Here is a 21,789-nt window from a genome sequence, read left to right on the forward strand (position 1 = left end):
CGAGAAAAACAGTCGCCCATTGTACATAGCCCTTTAACTTAAAAAAAAATAATCACTGGCGCAAAATTGCTGGAGGCGCCCATAAAAAAAACGCGACAGAATAATCGGAAAGTATATATAGGAAACTATCGTAGTATATATAGAATTTTCAAGTCCCCCACTCCACGAAGCTGGTGCGGTTTTAGTAGTGCAACAGCCCGGGATAGAGGTTTTTGTGTATTGGGCTGTCTCGTCTCCGCAGAACCGAGGCTTCCCGGCTGTTGTGCGGGTTGGTTGTGTAGCAAAATGGCCGACTAACCACTATTACGAAGTGTGTGACGTTCCTCAAACGAGAGGTGTGTTGTGTGTGTTCTTGTGTCGTCTTTTTTATGTGAAGTTACAGTTTTTTCTTCCCATTTACGGTTTTTTGGGACTTCGTTGAATTCAAGTGTTAATCAGTGACAGTGAATATCCGAGTCCATAGCGGAACAAAAAATAATAATAAAGACCTCGAAAATATCGTCAACCTTGGGAGCGTCGGGAGTATAAACGCAGTTTCACGTTTTAGAGTAAGTACGGGAAAGTCTCGATCGAATATCGCGTCTTCTCATATGGCAGATATTTTCGGATTTTTCTGTCACTTTTAAAGATCTTACCGGTTTTCTTCTGACTTCTCAATTTTACCGAAACTTTCTATTTTCTTTTACTGTTACGGTTTTGCAATCGATTTCCGAGGTGCTCATGTTACAGTTTCTCGAACGTCTTGACATTTTTGTTTCTTAGTTTTCAAGGCACCACTCATTGTACTTGGGACTTTGATTGTTACCGACAACATTGTGACAAAAATTATTTTTATGACGTGCAAAAAATACTTGGTTTATTTTAAAATTTTATAGCGATATTTTTACACGTTTTGAACGTGAAAAACATTTATTTCTTCGTAACTTATACTGTCACTTAAAAGCCCATCTGCGATGAAAAACGGTTGTTAATCAATCGGGTCGACAGGTTTTTCAAAATTTGCCACATTTTTATTATTCAACAAACGTCTTTTGGTATAAAATTATCAAGTGCAAGTTTTGTTGTGAACGATTTTTGCTTTTCTCAATTTTGAACAACATTCATTAGTTTTCTCTTAATCAATAAAAGTCGGATTACAATAACAATATTCTTCATAAAAATTGATTCTTATTTGCCAAGTATTTTTTAATCATGACCTGTAGTGGTGTTATGCTTCAAATATTTCTGTACGAAAACATTGCCATTTGAATCAGTGAACTTGAAGAACTGCAAGGAATATAAATACTGTTTAATCGAATACATATCATTTGTTTTTGCATGGTATTGGAATAATATTACTGAAGCAGATAATTTTCCAGCTGAAAGTTTATTGTATTATTTGCGCAACTCTATGAAATTCGGTGAATATAATTCAAAATTGTTTTATTTGGATGACTCCTTGTTGGAAGTTGGAAGGATGAAGATGAAAAAAAATTTGTGAGACGTTAGCGGTGTACACTTGTACAGATTTTTTGTAACTCGTACCCTTGGCTAATTCATTATTTTCTTCCGCACTTTGCAAGGCAATTCTTGTGCGAGTGGACTGGCTTCTTTTCATTACATTTATTACATCATTTTTTTTTACCATTATCCTCGATGACGGTCTGTTCACTGCATTAGCATAACTATGCTAAATGCGTAATAGAGCTAAGCTCCCAAGAGTTTCTAAGTTGCCTTGAACATTATAAATACTCGTGAGTAGAGCTTGAAAATAAAAATGTTGAGTCTTCTCTGCCACAGATGAGTGTACGTAGTAATAGACACCAATGAGCGAGCAATTAGAGACTCGGTTATTGGATCCTAATTGAATTAATCTTAATCAAATCTCAATGGGAAAGATCTTTGAACGACCTATGATATACGAATCGTTTTTGTGAGAGAAAAATTGTGTCAGGATAACAGCTGTTCTTTCGAATGCTTCGGTTATTGCGTCTAATTCATTTCATCAGGATATTTATTAGGAATTTGAATTTTAGTCTCAAGAGTTAAAACCATTTAATTGAATGCCAAGGATTCTGTGAATAATTCTGTTCATGCAAAACAATGTCTTATCAATTTTTCTCGAATTTGGTAGAAAATTAAATAACAGTTCCACCGGTAAGAATAATTGAATGAATCAAAGCGTTTATCGAGAACCGCATAAGTTGAGATATCCAATCGATCATCTTTTAATTACCTTTTAATAGGAGAAATCGATAATTTACCATTTAGCAAAAAAAAAGTTGAAATTGAGGTAGTTTTTCTCAGGCTCCCAACGAATCAACCAGAGTGGATACTTGAACAATAATTTACAACAAAACCTCAAAGTTTATTGACGAGTCACCAGCATGCACAAAATCTCAATTTATTTCGTAGATTCGTGCTCGCGATTTTGAAACGAACCCCGTTCGAACCAAGTCAAATTTGTATTTATTTTTCGGTGCCCTCCGAAAAGAATTCTCAGTTTAGTCGTTGAAAATAATCTTTTTTTATCGTATGAGAAACCAAACAAGTGGAACGGCTCGAAGACAGTGGAAAGGTAAACAAAAACACCGAGCACTGCACCGAGCCGAACGCGTTTCCTTGTATTCCGTACCAATACGCGGTAATCTATATTTACAAATCGATTCTGCTCTTCGTGGGGTGGAGTACGAGAAGCGGAAAAGAAAACAAAGGGAGGATGAGTCAGTCTCACTCCCGAGTGATCGTTCTCGTAAATGAACACCAAACGCGCGGTATAATTATGGAAACGAGGGCGTGAGAATTACGTTTTCCTAGCCGGAAGTCTTTTCGCGGCTTCATCAAGGGGAAGAGCGATGAGTGGGAAGGGTGGGGGTAAAGGGCTGTTCTCGTGATAGATAATCCGGCTACTCTTTACCTCGGCAGTGGATTGTTGTTACGATAGGCGTTCGGAGGTGGGATGAGCGAGTCTCGTCTCGCTTGCAGCATAATTAAACGACTAAATTATATTTGCCTTGGTACAACGATTACCAGCTGCTGACTAACCCGCACCCCGGGCATTTTACACTGTATATCAAGTATGGTAAATATGCTCAAGTGTGTCGACGATAGTTGGCAGACGTTAATTGCCGAAGTTCGCACACCTCGAGCTACTGGAGAATTTAAATTCTCCCTTTTCCTGTCGAAGGAGAAAATAGATTTTTAAAAAATTTTTTTTCTGAAATCGAAACTGCTCGATGATCAATAAAATTATTTTGACAGTTCTCCTCTCTGTCAAATACGAATGAAAAATACAAAGGTCTGATAAAGTTTTTATTTTCCAAATGATTACACAAATACTGGGGTCAAAAAATTGTTTAATTTTTTCAAAAAGACTTAATATTTGTACAATAGTATTTCGATTTCTCATTATTCACCTTTTTATGTCAAATATTAATCATTTTTTGTTAATTTCATAAAAATCAATACTTAAATTCACTGTTCGAACATTTTTTAACTTTCGATACATCCATTTTTAATAATTTTCGTAATTTTATAAAATAAGGAGCCCCCAAAATTGGATTTTTAGTGTATATTGACGCGCCCAATTAGGTGCTTTAATGCATGACCGAACGGTTTCTCGTGTATTGGTACTTTCGGATGTAAACGAGAGTATTAATAGCCTCCGCTACCGAGAGAAGATTTTCGTGCAGCATTGTACGTTAGATTGTGAATATGGGACTGCGGCACGTAATAGAAAAAATGAGTTTTCAATGAAACGAAATAAAATTTCTCTCGATTGCTCAAGAATTTATATTTTTTTTGGAGGAGATACGATGATATTATTTGTTGGAGAGTATTTTTTAAATATTGGGCGTTTGAGGCCACCGTTGCCAAAGTTGGTATATTTGTGTCTCACTTTGGTGAGTTTCATTCGCCGGGAAAGGAATGCGACGGATCTGGAGTATACCAGCGGGCTTAGAACGTACAAATCCCCACTTGGAAGTTCGAGTGTATACGAGCGATGTATGAGCTGGTGCAGAGAGCCTCGAGAATTTGTGTTGTTTGTTGGCGCGAGCGAGATTCTTCGGAGCAAGTGATAGGGATCGGTAGAGAAAATTTCGTGTGTGGAAAAGCACGAGTTTTAATGAACTCGATCGCCTGAAATATGATCGTCGGGATTTATTAAAACGGCCCTTTCACTCATATTTTTATTTTGTTTCTGTTTCAGAGGAGAAAAAAGGCAGCCATGGTCTCCGAGGATGGACTGTGAATGAAAAATCTAGGTGATTCGATCGTTCCTTTTAAGAACGACGATTTGGTTCTCGTCGATTTTCGATCCCCTTTTTATTCGTTTTTTTTTTTTCATTTCGTTTTTTTTTCTTCAAATTCAGAACAAAACTTTTGGACTTTTCTACATTTCGTTCAGTTTTTTTATTCGCTTTCTGACCAATTTGACGTTTTTTCTGACTCTCCGGTCGCGTCGTCGATAAGAGAACCCCCCTCCCGCATCTCTTATCTTTCGCTGAAATGCGAGCCGACAAAAGCGAGCGCTCTCGAACACTCCGCAGATATATTTTGCCCTTTTGCCTCCCACTTCTTTCCCGCTCGGTCAAAGGCTGAAAAGTGAGAAAAACAAGAATGATGAAAAAAGTATAAAACATGAGAAGAAGCGAAATGTCCCGGCGTGGATCGGACAGGCTGAGGCTGAGAAACAACCGAACCTCCGTTCGTGACCAGTCAGCTGGCCGAAGACTTACTACAGGAAACGCTGTATGTACGAGCACGCGTTTCTGTATTCACTGCGCCGCATTGTGTACACCGAACCGGAAATCAACTTCCCGAAATGTTGAGACTCTCGTGCGCCGAGTCTCCACGCAGCTATTCATTTCACTTTGAGTTCCGTTACACGCCAACAAAAAATCTTTAAAAAAATGCCGATGGACAGTTTTGAGAAGTTTTAAGGTAGATCATGCCCGGAGGATCGTATTTTATGGGTGCGTCTAAATTGGCTCGATCTTTACTTCCTAATTAAAGATATTACCACTCTAAATAAATGTTAGAGTTATTATTTCGATGTTGTTAAGACATTTTTTCAACTTATCTTTTGGCGAATGAAATTACGAGTCATTAATTAATCCGAGACCCAAATTACGAGCCCCTCGCTAAAATACTACACATTTTTACGTCAAAAATCACATTAGAGAGCGCAGAGGAAGAACACAAAGGGAAATGCATCAAGAAAAAATATCAATAAAAATACAGAAGGCTTTGACAGCAATGGGCCAGCAAGCCAAGAAGATACAAAATGCTGAAATAAGCAAATGCGAGGTTATACGAGTGCTCGTTACCAATTTCGTTCAATCTTTAACGTAATATATCTTTGTTACTGGTAAGATGATCGTCTCGAATTTTTTCCCAAACTTTCATTTCATACTTCATCGTTATTGTGTACGTTTTTCGTAAACTTCGTAAAAAGCGTTAATTCGTAATATGAAAAGATAAACGATTTTTCACCCACGTTTATTTCAATAACCGATAAGAACCCTTTGAAATTTGGTATGCGTGTCAGCCGACTAGCTATTAAGGTAGCTCCTCTACTGCATGCTATCCAAATGAGTGCTAAATTTTCAAAACGTTTTTAGACCAAGTTTTACGTACCGATTACATGTATTGTTAGTGGACTTGTATCACAACATATCTCATTGAGATGTAAAAATATTAAAAACGCTAGTTTTGCTAAACCATCAACTGATGATTGCAAATTTCCACGCTGACACATTTTCACTGGTATTTTTCAAAGAATTATCTCCGTTTTTTCATCGATTTTATTGCAACGAGTCTCATTTTGTTTGTCAACCGGTCCTCTATGAATCCACCGTGTTGTTGTTTTTTTAACTTGATCGTTTCACCGTTGCAGCTAATTGTTCATTAAGTGAAAAAACTTTTTCATTAATAATTTCTCTCAGGAATGAGTTTAAAGGAGAATCTACGTGGTGAATTCGCAGAGGATCAGTTGATGAACAAAATGAGACTTGGTGCAATAAAATGGGTTAAAAAATATAGATGATTCTTTGAAAAATACCTGTGAAAATGTGTCATCGTGGAAATTTGAACTTGGTCCAAAAGCGTTTTGAAAATTTAGCACTCATTTGACTAGCATGCAGTACAGGAGTTACCTTAAAACTTTGTAAATTTCAAGACTTTCTTAAGAAAATGGTTTCGTGCGTGAACTACCTTAACGAGCGATTCAGGAGCCTTTTTTCAACGTTGAGAGTCGATTTTTCTCAAAACATCAATTCATCAATTGTGATTTCGAATGGTTTGAAGCCGGCGAAGATCGAGTCGCAGATTTTTCGACGGTTACGATAATTCCGCGGGGACGCAGGGGCGAGCAAGCCTTTCGAGGGTTTTTTCGTCGTTAGAAGAAGCAAACGGCTCGATGAGATTCACGAGAGGCGGCGAACGCGTAGAAACTCCACCCGCTGTTCTCTGGAGCGGCGATTGAAAGCTTATCAGAAGATCTCCCGCGAAGTCGTTGAACTTAGCGAGCCGCCGTAGCGAAGTTTCGAATGAATATTGCATTTTTTCTCGCATGTTTATCGTCCGGGCCGGAGCAGAAGCTTGCGATCGCGTACGTCAGATCTTTTCGCGGATTCGTTTCGTCAGGATTTTATGAAAAATTCATTTTCTTCGAACGAAAATAACAATTTCGAAGAAATAAATGAAAACGTCTAAAGAAGTTTGAACCACGCTCAAGAATCAGCGCGAAAACTCAAGCCGACGAAACTCCCAATGAAAAATTGTTGCAACGGTTCATTCAACGGCGCAGCCGAGATTTATTAATTTCCTCGTTTTCGCAGTCCGGCTCAAAAGTGTGCAGACTCAACAGACGATCGAGGACGGTGGAAAAAAATGAGATTCCGAGTCGTTTTTTTTCTTTTCTTTATTTTTTTCTCGCCGCACGCTGTCGTGAGGAAGCAACACAGATGGGAAAACTCGTAACGTTACACGGGTCATGGTACAGTAACGTGTACTGTTAAGAACACACAGAGCGATGCATTCGTCGAGAGAGGAAACGTGCACCCGAGCCAAAGGTGTGGAAACTGCTGTACATTTTCTGAGTCTAATGCAACGAGAGCCCCGGAGCAAGCAGCTCTTCATTAATGTCTCGATGAAGCGTGCCCGCTGATTACGGGAGGCAAAGATGGAAAGACGCGGAGAGAGAGAGAGAGAGAGAGAGAGAGAGAGAGAGAGAGAGAGAGAGTCGGAACGTGGACGAGGACGATGAACACTCGTGGCATTTCCGAGCAATCACGAGTATCGTGGCAACCCCTTCGTTACTCGCATAAGTACGTTGGGCGTCATGCTCTGTGACATCAATCAAATGTAACGGAAATGGGGCATATTTTCAACACGAAATTTATTAAAACCGACTTTCGACGCGACTCATTCGAATGCTCTCATTCATTTGGAAACTTGTTACAATTCTTTTGAAATTTTATGCTACAAATTTGTTCTCTTTCAACTCGAAAACATTGGGAGGAGCACCATCGGGAGTTTTTTGAGGAGAAAAATAACGAACGTGGCAAACGAGGTGGCAAATATGGAGCTGAAAATATGAAGAAATTTTCAATTTTACACTTAATTTATTGTCGAAAGAGAATTAAGGGGGGACATCAGCTCCGCGTTAAGTGAGGTTATGCAAATACGAATTTGATTGTTTTTTTAACCCCCCAAAATACGTCGTTTTTGGGTGGAATTTGTGAAATATTAAATAATGGCAGGATTAAACGACCTTTGGCCCGAAATGGCGAAAGAGAAAATCTCCGATTCGTTGGAGGGATTGAAATTTTTGTACTCGCATTTCAAAGTGGAGTTTAGACGAAAGCTGAATCTTTTATTCAGCGACGGAGTGCAGCCGAAATGTTGGTATAGCAAAAGTGTGCGATTCTTCGAAGTTTAAGAGAAATTCGAAGCTTGTTTCGACTTCTGTGAAGAGCTTGAAGAGCTCAGATAACTGGATTTCTTTCATAACCGTTCTGGCTCTGTCATTAAAACATTTTTTCCTCGATCCAGCAAAATCTTGAGGGTTTCATTTGGACTCACTTTACATTTGGATGGAAAGAAAAATCAAGAAAAAACGAAACTGAATTGTTTCAATTGGTGGCAGAGTTTGCGCGAACTTAAGCCGCGAGCCTCGGATTAGACAAGAAATTCATTGTGCACATGTGCGCTTCATCAGCATCCCGATCTTTCGGGGGCACGTTTTTGTCTCGATTTTTTAATGAATTATAAAATTCCATACGGCCGATGGATTAAGCGAGCAACTGTAGCAAGTTCCCTTTAGAAATTCTATCAAACGCGAGCTTTTTGCGCGTGCTCATTAAACTCGAGTATATTTGAAACGTTCCCGAGCCGAGTGTATATATAATATAAACGAGCGAGAGCGAATGCGAGTGTAAAATGATCGCGAGGAGTTGATGAATGGAGTAAAAAACTGTAGGAGCGCGCTCTCGAAGCTCATTGGGACCTCGAGTCACGAGCCTAATCGAAAAACGTGACAATTTTTCAAAATACCATCGTTTGCATGAGAGCGTACAACATTACTTTGCTCGACCAACTCCGACCTTTTTTCGCGTTGAAAAATGATGGAGATGCAAATAAATAAAGCTCGACGGATCATCAAACGATCTTCATATTTTTCTCGGACATAATAAAATTCGTAGAACACTCGGAGTGATTCATAATAAGCGTAGAGCAATTGTGTGGCAAGGACGGAAAATATGTAGGCACGCGTGAGTGGGATAGAATTGAATAATAAGATACATTTTTTCATTTGGTCTCTCGCAACGCCTGCGGAAACTCTCGTACGATTCAGTTGCATTTTCTGTTAACTCGAGAATCGTATTAAACTCAAAAACGCAGTTAAGTAATAACAGGCGATGAGACAGGGAGAGAGAGAGAGAGAGAGCGAAGGAAGTCGAATGAAATGTTTGCTTGTCTCGCAAAATACGACACGAAAACATCGTACGTGCTTTTTCAAAACAACGAAACACGTTCGTGCGAATGCTTACTCGTAACACTGTGATCTCGAAATGGTGAATCACCCAGGGGGGGCTCGAGAAACATTCAATCTTTCCATAACAGTTTATCAAATCGAGGAATTATTCTTTGATTTTAGTTTTTTTTTTATCTTATAAAATTTCGGATTTTTTTTTCATTCGATTAGAAAAAAATTGAAGATTTTTATTAAAACTTCAAATTCGAGAAGAAAATTAATTTTCAATTCAAAATTTTTCATCAAAGAATCACAAAATCGATGAAATTTTCGAAACATCGAATTACTGGAATCCAAAAATTGTTCTGGACATGAAAATAACGAAAGTGTAAAAAAACCGAGTATTTCTCTTGTTGCAACCTTCGGATGAGTGACGACACGTTTCATCCACGTTTCGATGATGCAACCGACAGTGTCCGAATGCATTGAGCGGTAGATAGCATGTGAGGATACCCCCACGTTCGTGTGCAGCGAAAAAAAAATGAGAAGTTTTAAAAGGAGCAAAAAAAGCGTTCCATGCCGAGCTTATAAAACATCGCATCAAAACGTGTAATCATTTCGAGTTTATTTTCGACTGGGTTGCGAGTGATTCCGCGGAAGATGAACGTTGGTTCTCCGAGTGCAAAGTGCGGGAGCATAGAAAAGTATTGTGAAGAGAAAAGTACGACAATGGAAATAGAAACCGAAAAATCGATGCTCGTTTAAAAACATTAAATTCCGACTGTAAAAATATTTTTCTTTCCACTCCGGTTGCGAGTTTCCCGGTCGATTCAGACTTTATTTTTACAACATCGATCGCCTCGATCATAGAGCAAGACCGTTGAGATTTTTTAAACTCTCTTTATTTATGTTTTCGAACGTGACACAAAGCTCTCGTTATTGTCGTGGACGTTGGTTGTTCGTCACAGACGCCAACCACCGAGGATAAACTCAGTTTGAATTATTCAATATTTGTTCGTGTGCAACGGATTTGCTCTTTAGTTAGAATAGGACTGGCGAGTCATGCTGTATGGGATTCGCTCGTACGAGCGCGCAGGCGATTCCGAAGGAGATAGAAAGGGAGAGAATATAAACGCGGCCAGCCGCACGTCGAGGATGTCGTTCCACGCTTCCTTATGTGCTCAATCCTGTATTCCATAAAAGTATCTTCGATGCGCGTATCGTCCGAGATTCACCACTCATCAAATTGGTATCACGTTTTTAGCTGAAATTTTGTTTGATCATGAAAGTATCGAAAAACGTCGGTAGCCCTGACACAAATTCGTCCTCTTCGTAATGGATTCGGTTTTTCATCGACTGTCACAGCAACGCTCGAAGTCTTCGGTTCCATTTTATATTTCGAATAAAATTGGTCGATTGTTCGGTTTTTATTATTTTTACCAAAAGGTTTCCAAAAGTCTTTATTCGCACACTCAAAGTTTTGACATTTTTTTTGGAATTTTTTCATCCAACGTTTTGGTGTTTCTCTGAATCGAATGTAATAATGAATGGGTTTGTTTTTTATTTTATTTTTTATTTTTTTTATTTTACAGGTCGATCGAGTCCACCTAGATAAAGGATTTCGCAGTAATGCCAACTTACCACAATGCGGGTGGCGGGTACCCGAACGTATCAGTACCAGCGCGTCAGGGAAAGCTCGACGGGAATCAAAATCATCACACGACGATACCATCGAACGTAACGAGTCATTCCCTCATACAGAACGCAACGCAGAACACTATTTCGACGAATTTAATGGGCACGAATATGCTGCCCCATCCTGTATCACCGATAATGACGAGCCACGCCGGCGTAACGTCACAAAATGTAACGAGCCACCTCAACCCAGCGAGTCCGCCTGTAATTATCACCTCAAACGTTACCAATCCCGGCAACACGACGGCAGCACCCTTGTCGTTGAATCCGAGACACGAAGTCAAGCTGAATGCCATGCCGTATGTATTCATTTTCTTTTCAGGATATTAAATTAACGAAAATATTCAAATTTCTATTGATCGAATGGAGTTTTTCGAGAACGGTAACATTGGGGTCCGATGTAGGAGGGAAAAAGTCTGAAAAATTGAAAATAGCGAGCTCTTGCAATAGAAGATTTTTGGCAAACTTATGAAGGATTTCGATTGAATGTTTGATTTGATTTTCCAGATGGTTCCATGGTAAAATCTCGAGAGAAACAGCGGAGAGACTTTTACGACCGAGGGAGGACGGTCTCTTTCTAGTCAGAGAATCAACTAATTTTCCTGGTGATTATACGCTGTGCGTTTGTTACCAGGGGCGTGTACAGCATTACAGAGTAAAATACAAGAATAATCAGCTGACGATAGACGACGAGGAGTTTTTCGAAAATTTGGCATTGCTCGTGGAGCATTACGAACAAGATGCGGACGGTTTGTGCACGCAGTTGACGAAATCGTTGCCGAAACAGGGGAAACAAGACTTTTGCGTCGATCCGAAAGCCTTCGTCGAGGCTGGATGGGTCATACAGACCCACGAATTGGAGTTACGGGAGTGCATCGGCAAAGGTGAATTTGGTGATGTTCTGCTGGGCGTTTATCGCGGCGAGAGAGTCGCTGTTAAAATGCTCAAAGACAATAGCGAAGCTGCACAAAGATTTCTCGCTGAAGCGAGCTTAATGACGTCGTTGATACACGACAATCTTGTTAAATTACTCGGTCTTGTGTTCAACAATCAACATATGTACCTGGTTACCGAGTATATGAGTAAAGGATCCCTGGTGGATTATCTCAGATCACGAGGGAGATTGCACGTTACCAAAAAGGATCAGATCAATTTTGCATTGTGAGTACCATCGTATCACTCGAAGGACACGCTTTTTTCTATTTTTTCTCATAAATTCATAAAATGTACTTGATTAAAATCATTTACAGCGACACATGTGCGGGAATGGCATATCTGGAATCAAGGCACGTCGTGCATCGCGATTTAGCAGCCAGAAATGTACTCGTTGCTGAGGACAATTCGGCAAAAGTGTCGGATTTTGGTCTCGCCAGGGACGAAAATTTCTCGCTGGATGGTGGCAAATTACCCATCAAGTGGACAGCACCGGAAGCTCTCAAACAAAATGTAATTCATTATTTCAGTACGTAAAATCGATCAGTTCGCAGCGATGGTTCCAGAAGTTTCAATTTTTCTCATGATTCGCCATGATTCATTATGCCAAATATTTCAAAAATTCAAGATAACGCTGCAGTCGTCAAAATTTTCTGAATATCCATAATTTACAATGCCTGTAGCTTTCATTCCATGAAAATATTGCCAGTCAATTCACCACATTACAAGTGCGATCAATGTTTGCTTGTTTTTTCAAGAAATTTTCAAACAAGTCTGACATGTGGAGTTTCGGGATCCTCTTGTGGGAAATCTATTCCTTCGGTCGTGTACCATACCCAAGGATAGTAAGTAACCTTGCAGAATTATATTTCATTTCTAAAAGGAACGGATGCCACTAAAGTGACGGTGCTAACGTTAACGAATGAACTTGCAGCCATTAGCGGACGTTGTTAAATGCGTGGAAAAAGGATACAAGATGGAGCCACCTGACGGATGTCCTTCCGAAGTTTACGACATAATGAAACAAGTAAAGTATTGCAATAAATAAGTTGGTTCTCCTGCCTCATTCCTGCCTGATTCTGATCAAACAACTTTTTGGAAAATTTTCGAAATGACACTTCTTCAAAATTAAATCCATCATCAAATATTTAGTTATTAACTTTTCTACTGTTTTGAAAACAGGCATGGGATTTACAGCCGGAGAAGAGACCGTCGTTTCTCGACATAAAGGGAAAGCTCGGACTGCTCAAAGTTGAGTACACCAAATGTGCGAATTAAGCAAGGCTACTTATTTCATATGGTAGGAAAATAATAATTGGGGGGGGGGGGGGGGGGCGAAAAGGGACATTGGTATTAGTCGCCGGGTAAAAAAAAAAAAAAATAAACAAACGAACACAAGCAGAGGGCAAAAATCAAGTTCTTTGGGTTCTTCCGAAACGTGAGCGATCGATCGATCGATTCGAAAGACTCTTGATTCGAGAAAAAAAAAGTCTGTACAATGCGAAAACAAAGAAAGAAGAAAAAGGCTTGAAGCAAAAAATGTAGGAATCGCGTATTTCGTATTTATTTTATAAAAGAAAAAGAAACAAAAGACAAAAAGCAAAACTAAGTTAATCACGATGATGAAGTGAAACGGTTATAATTTGTACGTGACAATATATTCCACGAATGTTACCTAAGTCGATTGTGCCTTTGTTCAACCGAATGACTTCTGAAGAACAGAAAAAGCATAAAGCAAAAAAAAAAAGAAAACCAAGTGAAAAGAGAAGATTGAAAAAAATGCAAAATTTACCCAAGTTCAGTGTACTCGAAAAATCAAACGATTGATTACGAATTACCTTCCCGATGTAGTGTTAAAGAAAACAAAATGAAACGATCGAAATACGACTAAAAATAAAAACGTTTCGACGAGAAGCCAAAGCTCTGAAACAGAGAGGATTATTATCTTTTTGTTATTTTTTATTCTCTTCATTCGTAATTTAATTACCGGATTAGAACAACTATGAAATCCTCTCGAGAACTTTACGTGGCACAAATTAAAACTTAAAAATAACAAGCACAATACGACTAGATTCTAGCTGAAAACAAATGTCATCGTAGATTTTGCAACGATCATACAAACGGCACTCTATACATAAGCGTAAATTTCATGAGAAAAACAGAAAAATCGTATACGAAGCTTACGAAAAAAAAAAAACATCAATTTATCATCCTCAAAGTCGTTACTTTCGCGAAGCAGCTATTATCAAAACGGTACAATGTTTGTATCATTGAAATCTAACAAAAGTTTTCCACTCATTTACGCTTCGAACGAAGGCTATTCTGATTTCGTAATGTTCAACTCGTACGCAAACTTTGTCGAAACTTTCAACAGGATTTGTGGAATACACGATTGAACTGTAGTCCAACATGAGATGAAAAATATTTTCAACGAAAATTTGAAAAAAAATTCATCCATGAAAAATCAGAATCAGTTGATTGTTCTATCGGCTTCAAAATATTGAAAAAAATCCTCGCCAATTCTTCAATAACTGTGTTTCAGCAAAGAATTTTTGTACTGATTCAAAGATGATAAAGCTTTGGCGAACCACTGAATACTCAAATTTCGTTTGAACAAAATAGTTCGCGTGAAATCGATGGCCAAGAAAACTTGGAACTGAAGGCGTATAGGAAAGTCGGATTTTGTTACGTTTCAACGATGCTGAGTTTTGTCACCGCAAAACGGTTGCGGATGAGCTCTATCCTTGTAGATCTGACATTTAGAATCGATAAATCGAAGGAAAAACTTAGGCGAACCGATCTAAGTTACATCCAACATTTTTATTTGTTTAATCAAAGATTTATCGTAGCTAGAATTTAAGATTAACTAAATTATTACAACATAAAAGGATAAAAATTAAGTTTAAAATGTGTCTCGGAATATTCGACTATGTTATGATTAATTAGTCTTGTACATGTTAAAATTGTAAATATTTTCTGTACATAATTGCCTAAACTGGGAGAGGAGGGAGGGGGAGAGAGAGAGAGAGAGAGAAAGAGTAAAAACTCAATAATCCCGTATGAGAGATGTTGAAAGCAGTTAAAGATTTAACGCGAGTGTTTATAGTATTTTCAAGGGTTTTTTTTCTCAAACAATCGATAAGTCGTTCTCACAATTAAATGGTAACGAGGACGAAGGAAGCAGCTAAAAATGAAAAGTATAGGGATACTCGAGTATGCGAATGAAATGAAAATCCAAATTGGGCGCTGGAACGACGGGCAAACATTCATATTGCTCTCGTGTATGATTTGCGTACTCCTCGTAAAGCAGAGATCACTCAATTTGGTCCATAATGATGGGGAATATCAGCGAACCAGATTTATTTATACTTTGATACCAAACGATTTACGATTAAGAGGGAAATCTCGTGCGGTAGTTGAAACTATAATGAAACTGTAAAGGAAACTTACACTTTCCAAATGGTTTCGAATTTTTGTAATTTTTTCAATAATTTTGTACATCTTTTTCGAAGTTTTAGTAGCCATTCAGAAACAGAATTATCAGAATAAATTACCCATGAAAAATTAATTTTTTCAGCCCCCGTGCGAGATTCCCCTAGAGGTGAGGGATCCGATTAATACGTAGAATAAGCCCGATCAGCTGACCGTCCTAAAAATCTGCCTTACTCAAAGTAGCGTTAATTTCTAGTCGAATAAGTGTTTAATGGACATTCTTCGTTTTACAAACCCGTTTTCTTCCGTGACAATGATGAAAGATTTTAAGAAATCATTTGTTTTTTCCCATTGAGATTACTCAACACGAACATTTTTTTTATTATTTAATTAGATCAGACTAATGCTTTTAATGAGTTGACAAAAATAAGAAAATATTGATACTTGCATTTCGATGAAAAATCAATCCAAAAATTGGCTGCTTCGAGTGATCGATAATAGTGAATTTCTGGGTTTGTAAAATCGCTGAACACAAATTTCACACTTATTTTGCTAGAATTCACAGAAGTAGCTACCTCGAAAGAATCCTTTGCAGTGCTACTCTGCCACGTTTTTCTCTACTAGTAAATACAAATATTTGTTTTTCAAGATTTTTTTTTTCACCGAGAGAGAAATGAATGTGTCTAGTATCTTCGAAACAACGTGAATACAGAATAATTGGATCCTTCATCTTACGCTAGAAGCTTCAAATTATGCGAGTGATACGAACGACTTTCGTGTCTTGTTAATGCTATCGAATTACGTTATTGCATCGTCGAATTAGAAACGAAATTTCTCTTCAGCAGTGCTCGTGAATAATTCACAATTCAGAGCTGTGAAAATTGATCGACATTTTTGTTGGAAATTAAAGATAAATAATCAAAATAAGAAAAATTTGACACTTCGATAATTGAGAGAAAAATCGTCAATTCAAAAGGATTTTTCGTTTCGAGTCACAATGCAAATGTCTTTATTAGCTCTGTGCTACTGCTGCCGAGAAAAAATTCTTCAATATTTTGTAGAACTTTGTCAAGCATATTCTAGAACTGAATTTTCTTCCCCGTTTCGAATACGCTCCGCACAATTGTATATCTTTTATAAGGCTTTTATAAGCCTTCGTGTTTTATACTCATTGCAACGATCGAGCAAAAAACATGAACGTTTTTCATTCGTCACAAAAATAATCACGATCGTATTTCTGGCTAGAGAATCCGTCGAGAATCGTTCGGAGTCCTTGCTTTTTTCTTTGCTCCGATTGATTAGGTGATTTTTTTAGATTTTTACAAAAAAAAAGTTCTGCAATATTTGTTTATTTTATTGAAGTTTTTTCGTACTTTTGTACATTACGAATTCAGCAGCTCCTTTTTATCATTTTTAATGAAAAAAGTTCTACAATATTTGATTATTTTATTGAAGTCCTTGGTACTTTTGTACATTGCGAATTCAGCAGTTTCTTTTTACCATTTTTTATCAAATCGAAATGTCTAACGACAAAATTCTCAATACACTCCTTTTTCGTGGCATAAATCGTGATAATATTCTTACGAGAGACGACGTCGAAATCAGCCTGCGAATTAAGAATTTCGAGACTGAACCCGAGTTTGATGAATCGGTCGAAACTTTTCCGGTCCGAATTCGGTTTCGTCTCAGAATTAAATGATCATTAGTCGCGCTCATATTTCAAATGTTCGAATTCGTTGCAAAATTGTTTTGAAACACGAAACTATGTTGACTGCGATTTTCGATGTGTTTGAGGTTCGGATGTTCCGACGAAAAAGAAAAAAGAACAGCTACGAATATAAACAAAAAGGAAAAGAGAGCAGAAAAAGAGGAATGCGTGGATCGATTCTTAACACTTTTCATTGTAACCAATCTCCATTAGTTTGTAAGAAATTTAATATATATATTGAGATCAAATTACACAGAATATATCATGCGATTGAACTAAACGACTTGGCGTATTTATTTATCCATTAGTTTCGTGGCTTTGATGGTTGTGGAATTATTTGGGTTTGGGGATTGAAACGAATTTTCGCATAATCGTGAACAGTGACAACGGATTCGTCGATGCACGTGAGGTTCGAAGGATTTTGAGGATCGTTATTCAAGGAACGGTCATGATTGTCGCAGTCATTTTCAATGGAAGAATTGAAAAATTTCGTGACTTTGCTCGAGCCTGCTACATCTTTGGAGGATTCGCTTGTTTCTGGTTTCAACCAAAATTTGTCACTCGTTTTTATTGCGTTGGCAGTGGTCAGCCGATTTTTTGCCAAAGACTTGACATTTGCGAGGCTCAGGGCAATGCAATTTTTGTCCTTTTTCCTTGGTCCACGTACCACCGTGAATGGTCCCGGTTGTTTATCAGTTTGTGGACTTTTTAAACGACTTCTTATCACGAGGCTGCGTCCGGTTTTGTAGGGCTCGCCGAGCTCGTGACTTTTATTTGTTTTGCTCGGTTTTTCTACCACGACGAACTTTCCACCGCCATTTTTACTCTCGATAACCGAGTGCTTTATTTTGGGCAAAGTGTACGTTGCGTGATTTGAGTTTAAATCTTCGACGCTCGTGTTGGTCGATTCCTGCACGTCCGAGAATCGAATGTACTTCCAACGACCTATTTCGGTTTTATTCCCCTCATTTTTCATTTTCGACGTTTCTCCTCCGTTCCTCGATCCAATCGAGCTCTCGTTTTTCCTTGCTTCTTCAATATGTTCGGAAATTTTGGTTTTTTCATCGGATAATATTTCGTCTGCACTTTCTCCTCTGTTGTGAAGCTTCAGCGTTGCTATTTTTCCAATTATCGAACCGAACGACGCAACGTGATTACCAATCGTCGACAAAGCACCGGAGATCAAGTCGCTTCTTCCCTCGCTTTCTTCGACTCCACGAAGCACATCCTTCCGCCCTTCCTCACTTCGCTTCTCCCCGTTATTCTCCATTTTATCTGGAGCATTAGTTTTTTCCTCTCATTTTCCTTCTTTCCATTTCTTTCATTATCAACAAGCTTCGAATTAAAAAGTCAAATTTTTGTGTAACTTCCGCTCGAAACGTAATCCAATTAATCCCAATCGAGTTTTTTTTCAATCAATTCTTTTCCAGTCATTCCAAGTTCACTTATCAGAATTAAGCTAATTCCGGACCCAGAGATCGCCTCACGATAGAACGGAAAAAATTGAGTTCGACCCTCAAAGCGTTAGCACGAAATCCTTCGAGGGGGAATTCCCGTCTATGAAAAAAAACGCGTGCAGAAATTTCGCTTCAAGTAATAGAGAATGAAAATGCTACTGAAGTCTGTATCGATTGCACCGAGAAATCGTTTCCCGTCGTCGACGAATCGAGATGAAATTTCAAATCGTCGAGTTTCTTAAGATTGAGATACCGAGTGAAAAACGTCCGCCATCCCTTGGAGCTTATAAGGAGCTTGAAGAATTTAGAAAAAAATAATACGAACGAGGGGGACGGTACGAATGGGATTTTATTAGTTTCGTTGATCAACATTTTTCTAGCGTAAGATCGAACAACAGCGAAAGAGCAGATGTCATAACGTTTTGATTTCTTACCGAGTCTAGTTTCGCTTGGAATAGCTCGATTTTTGTCAATCTTTTGAGCAGCGTCTGTTCTCTCACATTTTTTCATGCAAGATCCCTCGTGATCGAATGGCTCGGGATTTTTAATCGAATTTAATCGTTGAGCAGGCTCGATGGGAGTTTCTTCGTAATTTTCGACCCTGAGTGAGACCGATTCGTTGGTCAAATTGCTCTCGGTGCTGGTGCTTTTGAGGGAGCACTCCTCGGCGAACGGAGGAGCTTTGTAACGCTCTTCGATGATTTTTCCTTTCCTCGCATCGTTGTAATCGAAAGCACGAAATGCTGTTGGCTCGTACTGAATTTCCGTGACCATGCGAACGGTTTCTTCACGAATTAGCTCGGCTGGCGGGTCCTGACTTTCGACGGGGGCTTCGGAATCGCTCGGAGGGATCGTTGTCGGAGGATTTTTGTATTTTTTATCTTCTACTTTGTCCAAAATTTCTGCCATTTTATTCGCGTTATATTCAGGCTTGTTGCCACTGTTTTCGACAGTGCTGATGTTGTAATCCACTCTCTCCTCCTTATCCGGGCTCTTCGAATTCAAAAGCGCAGGCGAAGCTGCAGCTTCTTTGACTTTTTGGTCTCGTGATTTGAACTTCTTCATTGCTCCTTTAAAGGTTTTGCGTTCTTCGCGAGACTCTGCAAGCGGACTCGGCGGAGGAGCTGATGGCAGAAATGATTTTCTGTCTCTGTTTTCCTGGCTGGGGCCCACGAATCCTCTTGGTTCAGCGAGGGAGGAATTTTTTTTCAAAGCAACCTTGGCACCTCCATTTTCATGATTTTCTTTGCAGCCGAGGTTACACCGACGCGATATTTTGCTCGATTCTCTGGTACAATTGTCAATGACGATAGTGACGTTTGGGGACAATTTGAGAACAGAAACAGCGGAGTTGACGGGCGAATTAGCGCGTAATTCGTTCCTATCGGTTGCGTCTGGAGCGTGGATTTTTACGCCGAGTTTTTTTTTACCCTCATCGACGCTGTCTTCGTCGGAGGATTTGTCGCAGTGGCAGCATCGATCGTCAGGGCTGGTTGCTGACCGCTTCGAGCGTTCGTCACGATCGTCGCAGTCTTCCTCGTCGCTGTCCTTCCTCGACCTTGAGGAGTGCGCGTTCGAAGAATTGGTCGAATTTTCGTAAGTCGTTTCCGGACTTCCGACGTGCGGTTTGAGGTTCAATCGTTTTGGATTACGAACCTGGACGGCGCGGAAGGGGTCGGGGGATTCGTAGTTTTGGGGAAGGCTCGATGTCGTCCAATTGCCGTTGGTCGGGTCGCCCGTATAACCGTACCAGGCGGCGCAGCCGGGGTCGGAAAGCTGTTGCGAAACTTGATGGCCCATCGCTGATCTCGGGAGTACGGAGGCCCTCCTCCGGTCCATTTCTTCCTCGATCTGGGCGATTTTGTTCTGGACGTTGGTCAAGCGGCTCTCAGCAATGGAGCGCTGTGACTTGTACGGTGCGAAGTTGAGGTTGACGCGTTCGTCGCATTCCTTTTTCCTGAGAGTGCCCAGCAAGCCCCGAAGTTCTTCATCGGACTTGGTGGCGAGCATGACGGCGTCAAGGTTCCCAGCGCCCTCGGCGCCTAATCCCTGGTTCTCGCTCAATCGCCGGTTCAGCGAAGCTTCCACTTGGGACTTGAGCAAATTGATTTTGAGCTGAAGGCTCGTGAGGGTCGGAATAACGTTAATCGGCGGATTAGCGCTCATGTGAAGATTTATGAGCGCGTTGACCTGTTGAGCGGCCCTCGACTCCGCCAGCAGTTGATCTTTCGTCAGAGTGACGAGGGACCTTTTGGCACGTTCGACGGTTTCTTCCATGCTGGTTGTTACGTTTCCACCCGGAATTTTACGGAGAACGATTCGCGTTGCCGCGCACGGTATGACGCCGGGGATGGCGAGCAGTTGGGAGGCGAGGGCTTGAAGATTTATCGCCGAGGGGCAGTTTTTTCGGGAGCAAATCGTGTCGTCCGTCGTCCCCGCGCAGCGATGCTCCTCTCCTTCGCTTCCCCATTGGTAGCCAGCCAAACTTCGACTCGTAGGTTGGGCCTCTTGCGTTACACTCTTGCGAGGGCAGCAGCCGCAATTCCTCGTCTCTTTGCCGATCGCATTTCCGGGCTGCTGATAATACGGACTCCACAGCGGACCCATCGGCACAGGAAACGGATAACACCCGCCTCCGAGACATCCGTGTACCGGCGAAGACGGACAATTTATCCCAATCCCCGGACAACCCTGAGCTACCGGCGGATTCGCGGGCGCCGCTGGCTGGCTCCCAGGATTAGGACAGTTGCTCGGAAGGATGAATATCGGAGCTGGTGTACCGATGTAAGAGCGTATCTGATCGAGTGAGGCAAACGGCAATGAGCCATAACCAACCGCTTGAGGCTGCATTATTGATGGCCCGTTGTACGACGTCTGCGCTAATGCCTGACCAACATTTCCCAAGCCGGCTCGCTGAATCGGCTGCTGCTGCTGGCTTATGCCGTATGGATCTTGCTGATAGGGCTGAACGTATTGATTCGGTCCTAAGGCTCCTCCTAATTAAATTAGTTCGGTTTACTCACACTTGTGCCACGAACTTTGGGATTTTTCACTACTTTTGAGCCTTAAGATGATGGATCAGTCGGTAATCACACCTCGAATTTTTGAAATTGAAACTCTTTGACATCGTTCGTCCGATTAAAATAATAAAACGTCATCGTATGCAGCACGATCGCAAAAATCCGATGACATTTTTATTTTTTCTATCTGACGAACGATGTGGAAAAATTTCCTTTTCAAAATTTGCAGCTATCTCTCTCGCACTCACGGTTATGATTACCGACTGATCCATCACCTTAAAGCGATCGCGATGCTCGAGGCTTTTCTTTTGAGCTTTTCTTTTGCTCATTTTGAGCACGGTTTCATTAGAAAATGGCTTTTCCTCGAAAAATTTGACCAGGAGATTGATCGAGCTGATTTGGTAATGAAAAGGGCTGCGCAACGCCTTCGCGAGGGCTTTGACGGAATGTTTGGTGAAGTTTTACCTTGTTGGTTAGAAGGGAAACAGTAGTACTGTTGACATTGCATCGGTTGTTGTTGATTGTTCGATTGATGTTGTTGCTGCTGTGGCTGCTGACAAAAATTGATCTGACTCGTTTGGGCTG

The 21,789-nt window shown here is 40.2% G+C and overlaps 2 protein-coding genes across 3 annotated transcripts; one reads left to right on the forward strand and one right to left on the reverse strand.

Annotated features, from left to right (window-relative positions):
• Positions 1 to 23: 23 nt before the first annotated feature.
• On the forward strand, positions 24 to 17,007 carry Csk (C-terminal Src kinase). 2 transcript variants are annotated; one of them, XM_043422586.1, is made up of 8 exons: positions 24 to 548; positions 4,190 to 4,244; positions 10,552 to 10,953; positions 11,162 to 11,815; positions 11,905 to 12,100; positions 12,346 to 12,432; positions 12,522 to 12,614; positions 12,770 to 17,007. In XM_043422586.1, the coding sequence occupies exons 3-8, from the start codon at positions 10,589 to 10,591 to the stop codon at positions 12,863 to 12,865; spliced, it is 1,491 nt and encodes a 496-aa protein (XP_043278521.1). In that variant the 5' UTR covers positions 24 to 548; positions 4,190 to 4,244; positions 10,552 to 10,588; the 3' UTR covers positions 12,866 to 17,007. The 2 variants fall into 2 exon arrangements, with proteins under 2 accessions (XP_043278521.1, XP_043278522.1); XM_043422587.1 differs by lacking the exons at positions 24 to 548; positions 4,190 to 4,244 and adding an exon at positions 9,454 to 10,208.
• Positions 17,006 to 21,726, reverse strand: LOC122412339 (uncharacterized). Its single transcript, XM_043421810.1, has 3 exons — positions 21,670 to 21,726; positions 18,619 to 21,180; positions 17,006 to 18,002 (listed from the first exon to the last, which is right to left on the reverse strand). The coding sequence occupies exons 1-3, from the start codon at positions 21,710 to 21,712 to the stop codon at positions 17,032 to 17,034; spliced, it is 3,576 nt and encodes a 1,191-aa protein (XP_043277745.1). The 5' UTR covers positions 21,713 to 21,726; the 3' UTR covers positions 17,006 to 17,031.
• Between the last annotated feature and the right edge of the window lie 63 nt (positions 21,727 to 21,789).

Source organism: Venturia canescens, chromosome 6, assembly GCF_019457755.1.
Source record: "Venturia canescens isolate UGA chromosome 6, ASM1945775v1, whole genome shotgun sequence".
In the NCBI taxonomy this organism is placed as follows: domain Eukaryota; kingdom Metazoa; phylum Arthropoda; class Insecta; order Hymenoptera; family Ichneumonidae; genus Venturia; species Venturia canescens.